Source organism: Ovis canadensis, chromosome 7 (genome assembly GCF_042477335.2).
Source record: "Ovis canadensis isolate MfBH-ARS-UI-01 breed Bighorn chromosome 7, ARS-UI_OviCan_v2, whole genome shotgun sequence".
Classification (NCBI taxonomy): domain Eukaryota; kingdom Metazoa; phylum Chordata; class Mammalia; order Artiodactyla; family Bovidae; genus Ovis; species Ovis canadensis.
Window position 1 is genome coordinate 28,795,761 of NC_091251.1, and position 18,389 is coordinate 28,814,149.

The following is an 18,389-nucleotide window of genomic DNA, read 5'->3' on the forward strand; positions in this document are numbered from 1 at the left end:
TAGGGGCAAAGGTCGAAGTGAGAATCAGTTCATCTTAGAAAAGAGTGGTTCGGGAAGAGCTAGAGAAACCAGAGAGGGAGATTCCCGGAAGGACAAAGAAGAGAGAGAAAGGAAGCCAACGTGATGTGATGATCTGGAAGCCAGACAGTGAGTCTGTCTCTGCCTAGGGTACAGACCAAGGACTGGACACTCCTGGGTCGGACCAACTCTGCTGATCTCTGAAGCAGTCCTGGACTTGCCCTTCCATTGGACTTACTGGGATATGGGAAAAGAAACTCTCAGTGTCCTCAGAGAATACGGATGGGATTTATTTCTTAATATCTGAGCCTAGCTTCCCACTCCAGCCCTGGAGCCCAGACACCAGGCTGCCAATGCACTGTTTTGCGTCGGTCGCCTAGGAGACGAGCACCACATCCTACTGAGCAGGCGCTTTTTCTGAGGCCACGCCCCCTCCCGTGGGCGGGCGCTGATTGGCCCGTTTGAAATGCGCCGGGCGCGAGCTCACCTGGCCCCTCAGCGGCGTTTCACAGATTCCTCAAGCGCCGGGCGCGCTTGAGTCGCGGAGTCGCCGTCCCTGTGGCCGGTCCCTGAGCCCCGCCGTTCTCGTCAACCCCCGACCGAGTCCGGCATCCCCCGCGCGCGCGTCTGGGCAGTTCGGAGCTTACTACCATGAAGCCAGCGTGAGTACTGGGCTGCGGAACTGGGGCCGGCGTCTCCCCTCGCCGCGGCAGGCCCCCGGCCGCGCCGTGGGCACCAAGCCCTTGCCGCCCGGGACCACCAAGCCCCCCACCAGGACCGCCCAGGGGGAGACGGGCGTGAAGACCCGTCCTCGTCCACCCCGTCTAGCTCCGCGCCTCGCGGAGTCGGGCGCCTGGCTCCCCGCCCTGGCTACACTCGGCCGCGAAGGGCGGCCCCACGTTGGGAGGGGCGGGAGGCTTGGGCCGGGACCGCCGCCTCCAATCCTTTCTCTAATGCCCCTTTCCTTCCCTGGCCGCCCGCACTCGCGGGTTGCATTTTGCCCAGGTAGTGAGGGTCGAGGGTCGTCTCGCGGGTGGGTCTGCTGTTGTGTCCTGGGTTTGGGGTTGGGTAGGTGGTCTCAGCTCCTGAAGAGCCCTTGGCATCCGGGCGTACTGCCTGCCTTTCCTAGTCTAACTCGGTAGCCTCGGGGCCGCGACCCTCGGGTGTAGGCCAGTTCCTTTTGCTCTGTTCTTTTGGTCTCAGACAACCCCGCCCCCGGCCACAAACGCCCACATTCCTCGCGTAGTTGGTTGACATTTGCACCGCCGCCTAATTCCTTGACCGCTACTGGGTGACGAAATACTTGTGCAAAGAAGGTTAACTTTATAATCATCATCATGATATAGCTGCTGCTGCAGCTGCTGCTGCTGCTGAGTCGCTTCAGTCGAGTCCGACTCTGTGCGACCCCAGAGACGGCAGCCCACGAGGCTCCGCCGTCCCTGGGATTCTCCAGGCAAGAACACTGGAGTGGGCTGCCATTTCCTTCTCCAATGCATGAAAGTGAAAAGTGAAAGTGAAGTCTCTCAGTTGTGTCCGACTCTTTGCGATCCCATGGACTGCAGCCTACCAGGCTCGTCCATCCATGGGATTTTCCAGGCAAGAGTACTGGAGTGGGGTGCCATTGCCTTCTCCCATGATATAGCTAGTCGTTTGCAAAAAACAAAACAACAACAACAAAAAAACCAGCTTGTTTTCTTAAGAGGCTAAAGTCAAAATTTTTATCTTTGGAGAAAAAAAAAATGTTGGGTTTAAGTAAACCTACCATAATATTTTGCACTTAAAACACGAATTTGTATTGTTTCATTGGGAAAGTGCTGAGAAAGTATTTTAAAAACCTGTATAGTCAAAGCCAATAATTTCACTTAGTGTTAAATGTTTATCTCGCCTGTAGATAAATGGAGGGGAAGGGGGGGAGTGTCATACTAGAGAAATGGTGAAATAAACCAAAATATCTTTTTCTACTGCCCCCACTTAAGACAGCACAAAATTGCAGTTTGGGGACCACATTTTGTCTGGGAACAAAGGATGATAGTTTTGAGAATTCAGTAGTCACTTGTTCTTTAAAAATAAAGACATGAATCTTGATCAAAGAGTGGATTTCTCCATCTGCATTTTTATAATTTAGAAATTAATCACTTGGTCTGCCTTGGCAATGGGCTAAGCACAACATGTGTGCTTTATGAAATGCCTTTTGAGATAAGTGTGCTCAATTATCTGTTGAGTTTTCAAATTTGTAATGCCTGTAAAATTGTTGGTCAAGAAAGCAAACCACTTAACATACAGAACTATAAGTAGATATTTAAAAAACCAGAATTTGACTGAGTAAATTGTAAAGATCTTACAGGTTTTATTCAATGATTAATGAATCAGACAGCATCCTATCTAGCAGATAGAAAAGTGTTCCTAAGAGCTGTACAAAATGGAAGATTTTTATGGGGGGGTAGATGGGGAAACAGTGGAAACAGTGTCAGGCTTTATTTTTTTGGGCTCCAAAATCACTGCAGATGGTGACTGCAGCCATGAAATTAAAAGACTCTTTCTCCTTGGAAGAAAAGTTATGACCAACCTAGATAGCATATTGAAAAGCAGAGACATTACTTTGCTGACTAAGGTCCGTCTAGTCAAGGCTATGGTTTTTCCAGTGGTCATGTAATAGATGTGAGAGTTGGACTGTGAAGAAAGCTGAGCGCCGAAGAATTGATGCTTTTGAACTGTGGTGTTGGAGAAGACTCTTGAGAGTTACTTGGACTGCAAGATCTAACCAGTCCATTCTAAAGGAGATCAGTCCTGGGTGTTCTTTGGAAGGACTGATGCTAAAGCTGAAACTCCAATACTTTGGCCACCTCATGTGAAGAGTTGACTCATTGGAAAAGACCCTGCTTCTGGGAGGGATTGGGGGCAGGAGGAGAAGGGGACGACCGAGGATGAGATGGCTGGATGGCATCACCAACTCGATGGACATGAGTTTGAGTGAACTCTGGGAGATGGTGATGGACAGGGAGGCCTGGCGTGCTGCAGTTCATGGGATCGCAAAGAGTCGGACACGACTGAGCAACTGAACTGAACTGTGGAACAAAGGAATTATATACTAGCAATGAGTGGATTGTTTGTAGCAAGGTGAACATCCTTTACTCTATGGCAGGGTCTGTCAGACAGATCGCTTTACCTGTGCTGACCAGGTAATTCCAGATTGACTGGTTTAAGATTCTTCTATTGGGAGTGGTTGGAACTGTAAGTTAGGTATTAAGTCACAATTTGGTGACATGGAACTTAGTACAGATAACTCCATTTGGGGCCTGTTATTTCTGGTTTTGGTGCCACAAATGTCTCCTAAGACAAATTTTAATTACTTTAAGTTTCGCATGTCACAAACACTCTGCTACTAAGGTAGATTGTACGTATTCATAGTATTTGGGGCATAGTGTTTTGAAACTGCTAAAGAATAATTTTATAACCCCTAGGAAGATTGTCTCTGTATGAATTATAGGTTAGGTTTTTATATGTTAGTGTTGAACTGAAATGTTTTTGTTTCTATGACCAGGAGGACTAAGACACCCAGGAAACCACCGGTGAAAAAAGGATCCCAAACGAGTCTTAAAGACCCAGTTGGGGTAAGATCTGCCTGTGAATTTGTGTATTCTTTCTTCAGTCCCTTTATGTTTTGTATGCTTGAAAGGGACAGAGATGTGGAAGTGGAATCAAACAACATTTGGCTAAAAGGACTGTACTAAATTGCTTAAGGCTGATTCCAGCTTTGAAATTTTGTTTCTATGTAGGATTTATTAGTCTAGTAAATTTATTAGTCTGGTTGTCAGTTGCATACTTCCTATAACTACTTATATTTGAAAAGCTAGATAATGAAAAAATATTCTTCAACTATGTTGGAGATATTCTTCATAGTCTCTGGGATGGGGAGAAATTTTGTGCTTGGATGAACATCCTCTCCTATCTTTACGACAGTTAATAGTAACTTATGGCATACTTCAAGAGTAAAGCCCCCAAATCCATGCTTTTGGGGACCACGTTTCATAGACTGGTTTAGAACAGTTTCATTTATCTCGTGACTATTCTATGTTCTTCACTAGTTTCAGGCTTGGGAACTTTTAAAAGCAAATGGCAAATAAAAGAACATTGGCTTGCTCTGTTTTTTTCTTTTGTGTTTGTTTGTTTGTTTTAATTTTCCTGTCATTGGCACTGGAGTGTTATCTTTGATCTGAGTTGTAGGAACCAGATGCTTTGCGTATACATCGAACAGTTTTCTCCCAACCCTATTACTGATTAAGAAGATGACGTTTTGAATCTCTCACTTTAGTATATTGTGTTCCAAACAATCCTAACAGCTTTTCAGATATTTTTCATTGTGTGACATGTTCTTGATTTTTAGAGTTTTGATTTTATGTGCATTTAAAATTTTCTCATATCTAATATATCTGTTTGCATTTGACAGTCAGCAAATTGGGTAGCAGATTTTTGGCTTTCGTAGCTCTAAGTTTATGTAGCTCTCAAGTGTAGATGCCAAATGTCGGTTGATGAATGAATAAATGAATGAAGGAAAAGTCAGGTAAAAAGTCAACCTTTGTTGTTTAAGCACCTTCTTGTATTTTCAGGTGTACTGTAGGGTACGCCCACTGAGCCTTCCTGAGCAAGAGTGTTGCATAGAAGTAATCAATAATACAACAGTTCAGCTTCATACTCCTGAGGGTTTCAGACTCAACAGAAATGGAGACTATAAGGAGGTAATTCTGATTGGAACCAACTGTTTTTAATTGATAGGTTTTTTCTTGAATTGGTTTTCTGTTTTTTAAATATGACAAAATTCCTGTGTTTCCACTTGACTAAAAGACTTATTTACTTCAGTCTAACTACCTACCATATTAAGAGTGTCTAATTTCTGGGCTTTATAAACACACCTTTGGTATACTGAAGTTAAAAGATTGTTTTTACATGATAATTTCTTATACTGGATATTTATTGCTTTTTAGAGCATATGTTAGGGATAGTTTAATGTGGAATGATATCTGATTGTGCTGCTGCTAAGTCGCTTTAGTCATGTCCGACTCTGTTTGACCTCAGAGACGGCAGCCTACCAGGCTCCACCATCCCTGGGATTCTCCAGGCAAGAACACTGGAGTGGGTTGCCATGTCCTTCTGCAATGCATGAAAGTGAAAAGTGAAAGTGAAGTCGCTCAGTCTTGTCCGACTCTTCGCGACCCCATGGACTGTAGCCTACTAGGCTCCTCTGTCCATGGGATTTACCAAGCAAGAGTACTGGAGTAGGGTGCCACTGCCTTCTCCAATCTGACTGTACTAGGCAGTTACTATATATATATATATATATATATATATATATATATATATATATATATATATATATATATAGTTCCATGTGTGGGATTGAAGTAACATAATAGACATTGTGTACTTGTATCAATTTCTTATGAAGTGTTTTTATTTTTCTAAACAAGCAAAGAGTTCAGTTCAGTAAACATGTGCTAAGCTGGAGGGTGGAAGGAGACTTTTAAAAATGAATAAGACATGATCCTTGTTTTATGGAGCTTACAACTTAGTTGGGAGCACAGACGCTAAGCAACTAATGCTCATAGGTAAGACAGAGATGTGCTTAAAGAAATGGACTCTGGGAGTGAAGAAAACAAAAGATTAATTCAGGCTGTCAGCTCTTGTAGATGCCTTTACTCTTTTATGTACCCTACTCTGGGAGATTGTTGGTCAGAAGCCTACCAGTGGCCTCTCTGGGGATGTGATGTGATGGACACCTCTTTGTCTTCATCATAATCTGTTTCTCAGCAGCACTGTTCTGTCTTCCCCCTCGAAATTTCCATGTTCTGTCTTTTATCCATAGCTTTATACATTGATTACATGGTAATAATTTTGGAATTTTTATCTTCAGCCTACATCTTTTCTCTAAACTGGAACGTCCACTGTTTGGATACCATGGCATGTCCAAAAGAACTCATGATTCTTTTTCCCCTCTAGATCAGTACTTCTCTTGTTTTTTCTTGTCAGTAAATAACACCACCACCATCTATTTGCTCAAACCAGAAACCTTGTCCCTACCTTTTTCTTGGGGGCTTCGCCTGGTAGCTCAGTTGGTAAAGAATCTGCCTGCAATGCAGAAGACCTGGGTTTGATGCCTGGGTTGGGAAGATCCCCTGGAGAAGGAAATGGCAACCCACACCAGTACTCTTGCCTGGAGAATTCCATGGACAGAGGAGCCTAGTGGGCTATAGTGCCTGGGATCATAAAGAGTCAGACAGGACTGTTGACTTTCACTTTCACTTTTCTGTTCAGTTCAGTCACTCAGTCGTGTCCGACTCTTTGCCACCCCATGAATCGCAGCATGCCAGGCCTCACTGTCCATCACCAACTCCCGGAGTTCACCCAGACTCACATCCATTGAGTCCGTGATGCCATCCAGCCATCTCATCTTCTGTCTTCCCCTTCTCCTCCTGCGCCCAATCCTTCCCAGCATCAGAGTCTTTTCCAATAAGTCAACTCTTCGCATGAGGTGGCCAAAGTACTGGAGCTTCAGCTTTAGCATCATTCCTTCCAAAGAAATCCCAGGGCTGATCTCCTTCAGAGTGGACTGGTTGGATCTCCTTGCAGTCCAAGGGACTCTCAAGAGTCTTCTCCAACACCACAGTTCAAAAGCATCAATTCTTCGGCGTTCAGCTTTCTTCACAGTCCAACTCTCACATCCATACATGACCCCTGGAAAAACCATAGCCTTGACTAGACGGACCTTTGTTGGCAAAGTAATGTCTTTGCTTTTCAATATGCTATCTAGGTTGGTCATAACTTTTCTTCCAAAGAGTAAGCATCTTTTAATTTCATGGCTGCAGTCACCATCTGCAGTGATTTTGGAGCCCCCAAAAATAAAGTCTGACACTGTTTCCCCATCTATTTCCTGTGAAGTGATGGGACCAGATGCCATGATCTTCGTTTTCTGAATGTTGAGCTTTAAGCCAACTTTTTCACTCTCCACTTTCACTTCATTTCATTCATCAAGAGGCTTTTTAGCTCCTCTTCACTTTCTGCCATAAGGGTGGTGTCATCTGCATATCTGAGGTTATTGATATTTCTCCCAGCAATCTTGATTCCAGCTTGTGCTTCTTCCAGCCCAGCGTTTCTCATGATGTACTCTGCATAGAAGTTAAATAAGCCAGGTGACAATATACAGCCTTGACGTACTCCTTTTCCTATTTGGAATCAGTCTGTTCTTCCATGTCCAATTCTAACTATTGCTTCCTGACCTGCATATAGGTTTCTCAAGAGGCAGGTTAGGTGGTCTGGTATTCCCATCTCTTTCAGAATTTTCCACAGTTGATTGTGATCCACACAGTCAAAGGCTTTGGGATAGTCAATAAAGCAGAAATAGATGTTTTTCTGGAACTCTCTTGCTTTTTCCATGATCCAGTGGATGTTAGCAATTTGATCTCTGGTTCCTCTGCTTTTTGTAAAACCAGCTTGAACATCTGGAAGTTCACAGTTCACGTATTGCTGAAGCCTGGCTTGGAGAATTTTGAGCATTACTTTACTAGCGTGTGAGATGAGTGCAATTGTGCAGTAGTTTGAGCATTCTTTGGCATTGCCTTTCTTTGGGACTGGAATGAAAACTGACCTTTTCCAGTCCTGTGGCCACTGCTGAGTTTTCCAAATTGGCTGGCATATTGAGTGCAACACTTTCACAGCATCATCTTTCAGGATTTGAAATAGCTCAACTGGAATTCCATCACCTCCACTAGCTTTGTTCGTCGTGATGCTTTCTAAGGCCAATTTGACTTCACATTCTAGGATGTCTGGCTCTAGGTAAGTGATCACACCATCGTGATTATCTTGGTCATGAAGATCTTTTTTGTATTGTTCTGTGTATTCTTGCCACCTCTTCTTAACATCTTCTGCTTCTGTTAGGTCCATACCATTTCTGTCCTTTATCGAGCCCATCTTTGCATGAAATGTTCCCTTGGTGTCTCTAATTTTCTTGAAGAGATCCCTAGTCTTTGCCATTCTGTTGTTTTCCTCTATTTCTTTGCATTGATTGCTGAGGAAGACTTTCTTATCTCTTCTTGTTATTCTTTGGAACTCTGCATTCAGACGCTTATATCTTCCTTTTCTCCTTTGTTTTTTGCTTCTTTTCTTTTCACAGCTATTTGTAAGGCCTCCTCAGACAGCCATTTTGCTTTTTTGCATTTCTTTTCCATGGGGATGGTCTTGATCCCTGTCTCCTGTACAATGGCACGAACCTCATTCCATAGTTCATCAGGCACTCCATCTACCAGATCTAGGCCCTTAAATCTATTTCTCACTTCCACTGTATAATCATAAGGGATTTGATTTAGGTCATACCTAAATGGTCTAGCGGTTTTCCCTACTTTCTTCAATTGGAGTCTGAATTTGGCAATAAGGAGTTCATGATCTGAGCCACAGTCAGCTCCCGGTCTTGTTTTTGCTGACTGTATAGAGCTTCTCCATCTTTGGCTTCAAAGAATATAATCAATCTGATTTCGGTGTTGACCATCTGGTGATGTCCATGTGTAGAGTCTTCTCTTGTGTTGTTGGAAGAGGGTGTTTGCTATGACCAGTGCATTTTCTTGGCAAAACTCTATTAGCCTTTGCCCTGCTTCATTCCGCATTCCAAGGCCAAATTTGCCTGTTACTCCAGGTGTTTCTTGACTTCCTACTTTTGCATTCCAGTCCCCTATAATGAAAAGGACATCTTTTTTGGGTGTTAGTTCTACAAGGTCTTGTAGGTCTTCATAGGACCTTTCAACTTCAGCTTCTTCAGCGTTACTGGTTGGGGCATAGACTTGGATTACCGTGATATTGAATGGTTTGCCTTGGAAACGAACAGAGATCATTCTGTTGTTTTTGAGACTGCATCCAAGTACTGCATTTCGGACTCTTTTGTTGACCACTATGGCTACTCCATTTCTTCTGAGGATTCCTGCCCACAGTAGTAGATATAATGGTCATCTGAGTTAAATTCACCCATTCCAGTCCATTTTAGTTTGCTGATTCCTAGAATGTCGACGTTCACTCTTGCCATCTCCTGTTTGACCACTTCCAATTTACCTTGATTCATGGACTTGACATTCCAAGTTCCTATGCAATATTGCTCTTTACAGCATTGAACCTTGTTTCTATCACCAGGCACATCCACAGCTGGGTATTGTTTTTGCTTTGGCTCCATCCCTTCATTCTTTCTGGAGTTATTTCTGTGTTATACCCCCTCATATCTAGTCCATCAGTAGATCCTATCAGTTCTACTCTTGAAACTGTCCTTTTATTTCTGTCTCCACTGCTGCTACCCTTGTCTGATGTCTGTTTTAATTATGGAGACTAGTGCTTCTCAAACTGTCTATGGTGAAGAATCAACTTTTTTATTTTCAGTGCATTGTGACTGATACTTTTATGCAGCTTTGCCACAAGAAACTGTTACACAATTGTTAGGCAAAGTTAGACAAAGGAGAACTGGTTTATAATCTGTTCAGAGTAAGCTCACTGATCACATGCTGGGATGTTGCAGCCATGTGAAATGACTATAGAGGTTCTGAGCAATTACTCTCCGTCTCTGTAATTACTTCCCCTGGACAGGAGACAGATAGCCCTCAGAGGAGCACTGGCTCGCCTGCTGACCACAGTTTGAGTGGCATTGACAAGACTATGCTGAAGCCAGCTGGACCACCTGCTTCCATTCTGAATCTTCTCTGATCTGTTGTCACAGAGCAGCCAATCAAAGCAGAAGTCAGACCTCACTATTTTCCTTTTTTTTTTAAACTGAAGTACAGTTAAGTTACAGTGTTGTATTAGCTTCTGGTATACAGCAAAGTGATTCAGTTATACATATATGTACATATTCTTTTTCATATTCTTTTCCTTTATAGTTTACTACAAGATACTGAATACACCTGCCTGTACTATACAGTAGGATGTTGATGTTTATCTATTTTATATATATTGTTGTTCAGTCGCTAAGTTGTGTCTGACTCTTTGTGACCCCATAGACTGCAGTACACTAGGCTTCCCTGTACTCCACTATTTCTCCCAGGGTTTGCTCAAACTCATGTCCGTTCAGTCAGTGATGCCATCCAACCAGCTCATCCTCTGTTGCCCCCTTCTCCTCCTGCCTTCAATCTTTCCCAGTATCAGGGTCTTAGTACTTTGTATCTCCTAATCCCAAACTCTTACTTTATACCCTCCCCACCACTTTTCTTCTTAAAGCCTTCTAAAGGATAAAGTTTTAAAATGGGAAAATCCTATTTAACCTCACCTCTTAGTACTCATCCAATCCGTAATTGCTTGGATAAGCCAGAATCCTGCCTCAGGCCTTTTGCCTTAGCTCTTAGCAGGATGGCTCCTCATCCTCAGGTTTAGCTTAAACCACCTTCTCTGTCCAGACCATCCCCATCAGAAGCAGTACCATTCCTCCTTCTGTCCTGGTCTGTAGTCTATACTTCCTTCATAGCACTTATCACAGTCTGTAGACTTATTTACTTGTTTATGGTCTCTTTCCCCAGGTGTAATACGCACTTCTAGGGGATGTGCACCTTATGTGCCCAGTTGGCCAAATACTCAGTAAAATGGGGTAAGCATGAAAGAATGGTTTGGGAAGGCATGGAAGAGTGGGGCTTTGAGAATGTAAAATAGTTGAGAAGTAACTTACTGAATTTTACTTTTATTAGAGTTAATTTCATGTATATGTAAATAGTACAAAATCTTCGGTGGGATTAAAAGTTCTCAGTGTCTTGTGACAGAAGGCAACACTGGATAATGGGAAAAATGTTAGAATGGAAATGGCTTTGACAGCAGTTAGCTTCATTGGCTTGGGCAAGTTCCTTCTTGGCCTCAGTTTTCTTCACCTGGAAGAGGGTGGGGTTTGTTCCTGAAGACTTGGAGGTCATCTGATTGACCTGTCACACAATCCTGTGTGTATCCTTTCAGTTCCAGGATTCTTTGTTTTTCTGTGAATTCTAAAGGTGTTTTCTAAAGGGCTTTCCTCATAGCTCAGTTGTTAAAGGATCCACCTGCAATGCAGGAGAACCCAGTTTGATTCCTGGGTCTGGAAGATCTGTTGGAGAAGGGATAAGCTACACACTCCAGGATTCTTGGGCTTCCCTTGTGGCTCAGCTGGTAAAGAATTCACCTGCAATGCAGGAGACCTGAGTTCAATCCCTGGGTTGGGAAGATCCCCTGGAGAAGGGAAAGGCTACCCACTCCAGTATTCTGGCCTGGAGAATTCCGTGGACTATAAAGTTCATGGGGTCACAAAGAGTTGGACACGACTGAATGACTTTCACTTTCAAAACTGTTTTATAGCATTGGAATAAAGACAAAGGTGAGAGTTAGCTGAAGTAAGTGTGTGACATGCTAGACAGTGTTTGAGACATGATTAGTATTGTGAGCTGCTGTTATGATGATGATGATGTATTTCAGTCCTAATCTATACAGTCTCCTTTTGGGGGACAAAACTGCTAATAGTTTTCGTAAGGGTTATGATATTGATATCTGAGCAGGTTGAATTTAAGATAAAAGGTATAAAACAGGGAAACGGGGCCACGTGATAAAGGCTATAATCCATAATAAATTCTAGTGAATGCTCAGGCACCAAATAACAGCATTGATGTTCATGGAGCAAAAACTGAAAGAAATTCAAGACACCTACAGGAACGGTTGCAATGTCTCAGTTCAGTTCAGTTCAGTTCAGTCGCTCAGTCGTGTCCGAGAAACCACACACTGAAACCATACTCACAGAAAACTAGTCAATCTAATCACACTAGGACCACAGCCTTGTCTAACTAAGTGAAACCAAGCCATGCCCGTGGGGCAACCCAAGACGGGCGGGTCATGGTGGAGAGGTCTGACAGAATGTGGTCCATTGGAGAAGGGAATGGCAAACCACTTCAGTATTCATGCCTTGAGAACCCCATGAACAGTATGAAAAGGCAAAATAACAGGATACTGAATGAGGAACTCCCCAGGTCAGTACGTGTCCAATATGCTACTGGAGATCAGTGGAGAAATAACTCCAGAAAGAAAGAAGGGATGGAGCCAAAGCAAAAACAATACCCAGCTGTGGATGTGACTGGTGATAGAAACAAAGTCCGATGCTGTAAAGAGCAATATTGCATATGAACCTGGAATGTCAGGTCCATGAATCAAGGTAAATTGGAAATGGTCAAACAGGAGATGGCAAGAGTGAACGTCGACATTCTAGGAATCAGCAAACTAAAATGGACTGGAATGGGTGAATTTAACTCAGATGACCATTATATCTACTACTGTGGGCAGGAATCCTCAGAAGAAATGGAGTAGCCATCATGGTCAGCAAAAGAGTCCAAAATGCAGTACTTGGATGCAGTCTCAAAAACGACAGAATGATCTCTGTTCGTCTCCAAGGCAAACCATTCAGTATCACGGTAATCCAAGTCTATGCCCCAACCAGTAACACTGAAGAAGCTAAAGTTGAACGGTTCTATGAAGACCTACAAGACCTTGTAGAACTAACACCCAAAAAAGATGTCCTTTTCATTATAGGGGACTGGAATGCAAAAGTAGGAAGTCAAGAAACACCTGGAGTAACAGGCAAATTTGGCCTTGGAATGCGGAATGAAGCAGGGCAAAGACTAATAGAGTTTTGCCAAGAAAATGCACTGGTCATAGCAAACACCCTCTTCCAACAACACAAGAGAAGACTCTACACATGGACATCACCAGATGGTCAACACCGAAATCAGATTGATTATATTCTTTGAAGCCAAAGATGGAGAAGCTCTATACAGTCAGCAAAAACAAGACCGGGAGCTGATTGTGGCTCAGATCATGAACTCCTTATTGCCAAATTCAGACTCCAATTGAAGAAAGTAGGGAAAACCGCTAGACCATTTAGGTATGACCTAAATCAAATCCCTTATGATTATACAGTGGAAGTGAGAAATAGATTTAAGGGCCTAGATCTGTAGATGGAGTGCCTGATGAACTATGGAATGAGGTTCGTGCCATTGTACAGGAGACAGGGATCAAGACCATCCCCATGGAAAAGAAATGCGAAAAAGCAAAATGGTTGTCTGGGGAGGCCTTACAAATAGTTGCAATGCCTACAAGCTACTAAAACTAGGAAATAATAAAAATAGAATAGAATTCCAGTCTTTGGACAGTTAGGTCATTTTAGTTTACCTTGAAATGTATTTGTTTACCCCAGTCCCTAATCTTATTTTTCAGTTGGAGGTTGGTAATATTTTCGATAGTACAGCTCTACTTTATGTCATATGTTGAAAGATCTGAGAATTGAAGTATTACTGTACTTTAAAGGTCACAATTATTTAAAATTTATTTTACATTAGAACACAGATCAAAGATTTCCCTGGGGGTCCAGTGGTTAACACTCAATCCTTACACTGCAGAGGGCATGGGTTCCATTCCTGATCAGGGAACTAGGATCCTGCATGCCTTGCAGTGTGGCAAAAAAAAAAAAAAAAAAAAAAAACAGCCTCAGATGAGATTATATTGACAGTTATTTTCTAGTTTAAAAAAAGCAATACATCAAAACTCTTAATTTTTTACTGTTGTGCTATTTTAGAATGATACCTTTATTTTTTAAAAAAAGCAGTAAAGTAGTATATGAAGTAATGCTTAAGGATTTTCACAAAACTGTGACTGAATTGGTATAATACCTTTTGATCTTCTTTGTCAATTAAAACAAAATCAGCCTTAGTGTATGAAGCATAAGTAGACTTAAGACTTTTCTCTATATGTACTTTTATACATATATATATGTATATAAAACCCTTCGGTAGTTGTGACCATACTATACTTCAGTACTATAGCCATAAATATTTACCAGTTTATAATTGGTATAATTTAAGTATGTCCTGACTTTTTAAAGGTTCCAAGTGAGAGTCCACTGATATTTTTTCTTTTCATGTCTAGATTTAAGTGTTCATAAGGAAACATCTGAATGTGTTTAAGCAGATGTATTTCTATCCTAGATATAGTACGATTCCATTTATGTGCTTTTTATTTTTTCCTTCTCCACAGACTCAGTATTCATTTAAACAAGTATTTGGCACTCATACTACCCAAAAGGAGCTCTTCGATGTCGTGGCTAATCCCTTGGTAGATGACCTCATTCATGGCAAAAATGGTATGATTCTGGAGTTTTGCCGAATTTTACTTTTTCTCTTCTGGTAAAACTTTTTTGATACTTACATATTTACTTTATGTTTGGCCTTGAACTCAGTTGATTTGTCAGGATTGTGTTAAACCTACTTTTTTGAGCAGTTGATTTTATTTTTTAATTCACTTATTTTTAAAAATTTCATATTGGAGTATAGTTGATTTACAGAGAAGGCAATGGCAGCCCACTCCAGTACTCTTGCCCAGAAATCCCATGGATGGAGGAGCCTGGTGGGCTGCAGTCCATGGGGTCGCTAAGAGTCGGACACAACTGAGTGACTTCACTTTCACTTTTCACTTTCATGCATTGGAGAAGGAAATGGCAACCCATTCCAGTGCTCTTGCCTGGAGAATCCCAGGGACGGGGGAGCCTGGTGGGCTGCCATCTATGGGGTCGCACAGAGTCGGACACGACTAAAGTGACTTAGCAGCAGCAGCAGCATAGTTGATTTACAGTGTTGTATTAGTTTCAGGTGTACAGCTAAATGATTCAGTTGTACATATACCCATTCTTTTTCAGATTCTTTTCCCATATAGGTTATTACAGAATACTGAGTAGATTTCCCTGTGCTATACAGTAAGTACTTGCTGGTTATCTATTTTAAATATAGTAGTGTGTGTATGTCAGTCTCAAACTCCCAATTTATCCCTCTCTGGTAACCTCTTGTAATCATAAGTTTGTTTTCTAAGTCTGTGAGACTGTTTCTGTTTTATAAATAAGTTTATTGGTATATATATATATTTTTAGGTTCTACATCTAAAGGATATCATGTGATATTTGTCTTTCTCTGTCTGATTTGCTTCATTTACTCACTTAGTATGATAATCTCCAGGTCCATCCATGTTGCTGCAGATGACATTATTTCATTCTTTTTATGGCTGAGTAATATTCCATTTGATATATGTACCATGCCTTTATCCATTCATCTGTTGATGGACATTTGGGGTTGCTTCCATGTCCTGGCTATTGTAAACAGGGCTGCAGTGAACAGTGGGGTGCATGTATCCTTTCAAACCATAGTCTGCTCAGAATGTATGCCCCAGTAGTGCTATTGCTGCCTCCTATGGTAGCTCTGGTTTTAGTTTTCTAAGAAGTCTACATACTGTTCTCCTAGTGGTATACCAATTTACATTCCCACCAACCCTGTAGGAGGGTTCCCTTGCCTCCACACCCTCTCCAGCATTTATTGTGTGTAGACTGTTTGATGGTGGCCATTCTGACCAGTGTGAGGGGTATCTTTTTGCAGTTTTGATTTGCATTTCTCTAATAACTAGAAATGCTGAGCGTCTTTGCATGTGCCTCTTGGCCATCTGTATATCTTCTTTGGGGGAAATGTCTATTTAGGTCTTCTGTCCGTTTTTTTATGTGATTGCTTTGGATGTAGAGCTGCATGAACTGTATTTTGGAGATTAATCTCTTGTTGGTTACATCATTTACAAATGTTTTCTCCCAGTCTGTTGGTTGTTTTTTCATTTTGTTGATGGTTTCCTTTATTATGGAAAAGATTTACATTTTAATTAGGTCCCATTTATTTTTGTTTTTATTTTTATTACTCTTGAAGGTGGGTCTAAAAATTATCTCACTGTGATTTATGTTAGAGTGTGTGCTGCCTATGTTTTCCTCTAAGCTTTATAGTATCTGGCCTTAAATTTAGGTCTTTAATCTATCTTGAGTTTATTTTTGTGTATGGTGTTAGACAATATTCTAATTTCTTTTTTTTTTTACATGTAGCTGTCGAGTTTTCCCAGCACCACTTATTCAAGAGACCCTTTTCTCCATTGTATCTTCTTGTCTCCTTTGTCGCAAATTGACCATAAGTGTGTGTTTCTGGGCTTTTTTTCCTGTTCCTTTGACCTCTAGTGTCTTTTTGTGCCAGTACTGTAGCATTTTGATTTCTGTAGGTTTGTAGTATAGTCTGAAGTCAGGGAGCCTTACTCCTCCCACTTCATTTTTCTTTCAAAGGATTGCTTTGATTATTGGGGTGTTTGTGTTTCTGTATAAATGTAAAAAAAATTTTTTTAGTTCTATGAAAAATGCCATTGGAAATTTGAGAGAAACTGCATTGAATCTGTAGATTGCCTTGGGTAGTGTAGTCATTTTGACAATATTGATTCTTCCAATCTAAGAACAGGGCATAACTTTCCATTTGTGTCATCTTCAGTCTCTTTCTTCAGTGTCTTGTAGTTTTCAGAGTACAGATCTTTTGCCTCCCTAGGTAGGGTCAGTCCTAGGTTTATTCTTTTTGATGTGATAGTAAATGGGATTATTTCCTTAATTTCTCTTTCTAGTCTTTCATTGTTAGTGTATAGGAATGCAAGAGATTTCTGTATATTAATTTTGTATCCTGCAGCTTTACCAGATTCATTGAGGAGCTGTAGTAGTTTTCTTGTAGCATCTTTAGGATTTTCTGTGTCATCATGTCATCTTCAAACAGTGACAGTTTTACTTCTTTTCCTTTTGGACTTCCTATTCATTTTCTTCTTGAATTGTTGTGGCTAGGACTTCTAACACTATGTTAAATAAAAGTGGTGAGTACACATCCTCATCTTGTTCCTAATCTTAGAAGGAATGCTTTCAGCTTTTCACCATTGAGTATGGGCATAAACTGCAGATTTGTCATATATGGCCTTTATTATGATGAGGTGTGTTCCCTCTATGCCCACTTTCTGGAGAGGTTTTTGACAAAAGCATTTTCTGCATATATTCCTCAGTTTGCTAATGTGGTGTATCACGTTGATTGATTTGTGGGAACTGAAGAAAGCTGTGTTCTTGAGATAAATCCCACTTGATAATAGTTTAAGATCCTTTTTATGTGTTGACTGAAAAGATGAGTTTTCAAAGTTGCGAGTTAAGTTTTATTTGGGGCAAAATGAGGACTGCAGCCCAGGAGACAGCACATCAGATAGCTCTGAGAGACTGGTTTAAAGAGGTAGTGGGGGAAAGTCAACAAAAAGATTTTGGTGAAGGGGGAGTTCAATGCAATCAAGCCCTTACTTTAAAAAAGCTTTTCTGCTAGTCATCAGCTGATGTCACTATGAAGGGATTTACTGATTTTCTAGATACGAAGAGAGGCAAGGATTTGGATCAAACACAGAAATACAAAGGATCATAAGAGACTACTATCAGCAGTTGTATGCCAATAAAATGGACAACATGGAAGAAATGGACAAATTCTTAGAAAAGTACAATTTTCCAAAACTGAACCAGGAAGAAATAGAAAATCTTAACAGACCCATCACAAGCACGGAAATTGATACTGTAATCAGAAATCTTCCAGCAAACAAAAGCCCAGGTCCAGATGGCTTCACAGCTGAATTCTACCAAAAATTTCGAGAAGAGCTAACACCTATCCTACTCAAACTCTTCCAGAAAATTGCAGAGGAAGGTAAACTTCCAAACTCATTCTATGAGGCCACCATCACCCTAATACCAAAACCTGACAAAGATGTCACAAAAAAAGAAAACTACAGGCCAATATCTCTGATGAACATAGATGCAAAAATCCTCAACAAAATTCTAGCAATCAGAATCCAACAACACATTAAAAAGATCATACACCATGACCAAGTGGGCTTTATCCCAGGGATGCAAGGATTCTTCAATATCCGCAAATCAATCAATGTAATTCACCACATTAACAAATTGAAAAATAAAAACCATATGATTATCTCAATAGATGCAGAGAAGGCCTTTGACAAAATTCAACATCCATTTATGATAAAAACTCTCCAGAAAGCAGGAATAGAAGGAACATACCTCAACATAATAAAAGCTATCTATGACAAACCCACAGCAAACATTATCCTCAATGGTGAAAAATTGAAAGCATTTCCCCTAAAGTCAGGAACAAGACAAGGGTGTCCACTTTCACCGCTACTATTCAACATAGTTCTGGAAGTTTTGGCCACAGCAATCAGAGCAGAAAAAGAAATAAAAGGAATCCAAATTGGAAAAGAAGAAGTAAAACTCTCACTGTTTGCAGATGACATGATCCTCTACATGGAAAACCCTAAAGACTCCACCAGAAAATTACTAGAGCTCATCAATGAATATAGTAAAGTTGCAGGATATAAAATCAACACACAGAAATCCCTTGCATTCCTATACACGAATAATGAGAAAGTAGAAAAAGAAATTAAGGAAACAATTCCATTCACCATTGCAACAAAAAGAATAAAAT

The 18,389-nt window shown here is 41.1% G+C and overlaps 1 protein-coding gene across 4 annotated transcripts in view; it reads left to right on the forward strand.

Moving 5' to 3' along the window:
- The first annotated feature begins 465 nt into the window (after nucleotides 1-465).
- Nucleotides 466-18,389, forward strand: part of KIF23 (kinesin family member 23) — a 50,874-nt gene continuing 32,950 nt past the window's right edge. For 3 of the 4 annotated variants that reach the window (XM_069595524.1, XM_069595523.1, XM_069595525.1), the window contains exons 1-4: nucleotides 469-680; nucleotides 3,560-3,629; nucleotides 4,626-4,754; nucleotides 14,071-14,176. In XM_069595524.1, the coding sequence (XP_069451625.1) occupies nucleotides 670-680; nucleotides 3,560-3,629; nucleotides 4,626-4,754; nucleotides 14,071-14,176 (316 nt within the window). In that variant the 5' untranslated portion in view covers nucleotides 469-669. Of the gene's footprint in view, nucleotides 681-3,559; nucleotides 3,630-4,625; nucleotides 4,755-14,070; nucleotides 14,177-18,389 lie in introns of all 4 variants that reach the window. The other variant, XM_069595522.1, reaches the window with a different exon arrangement.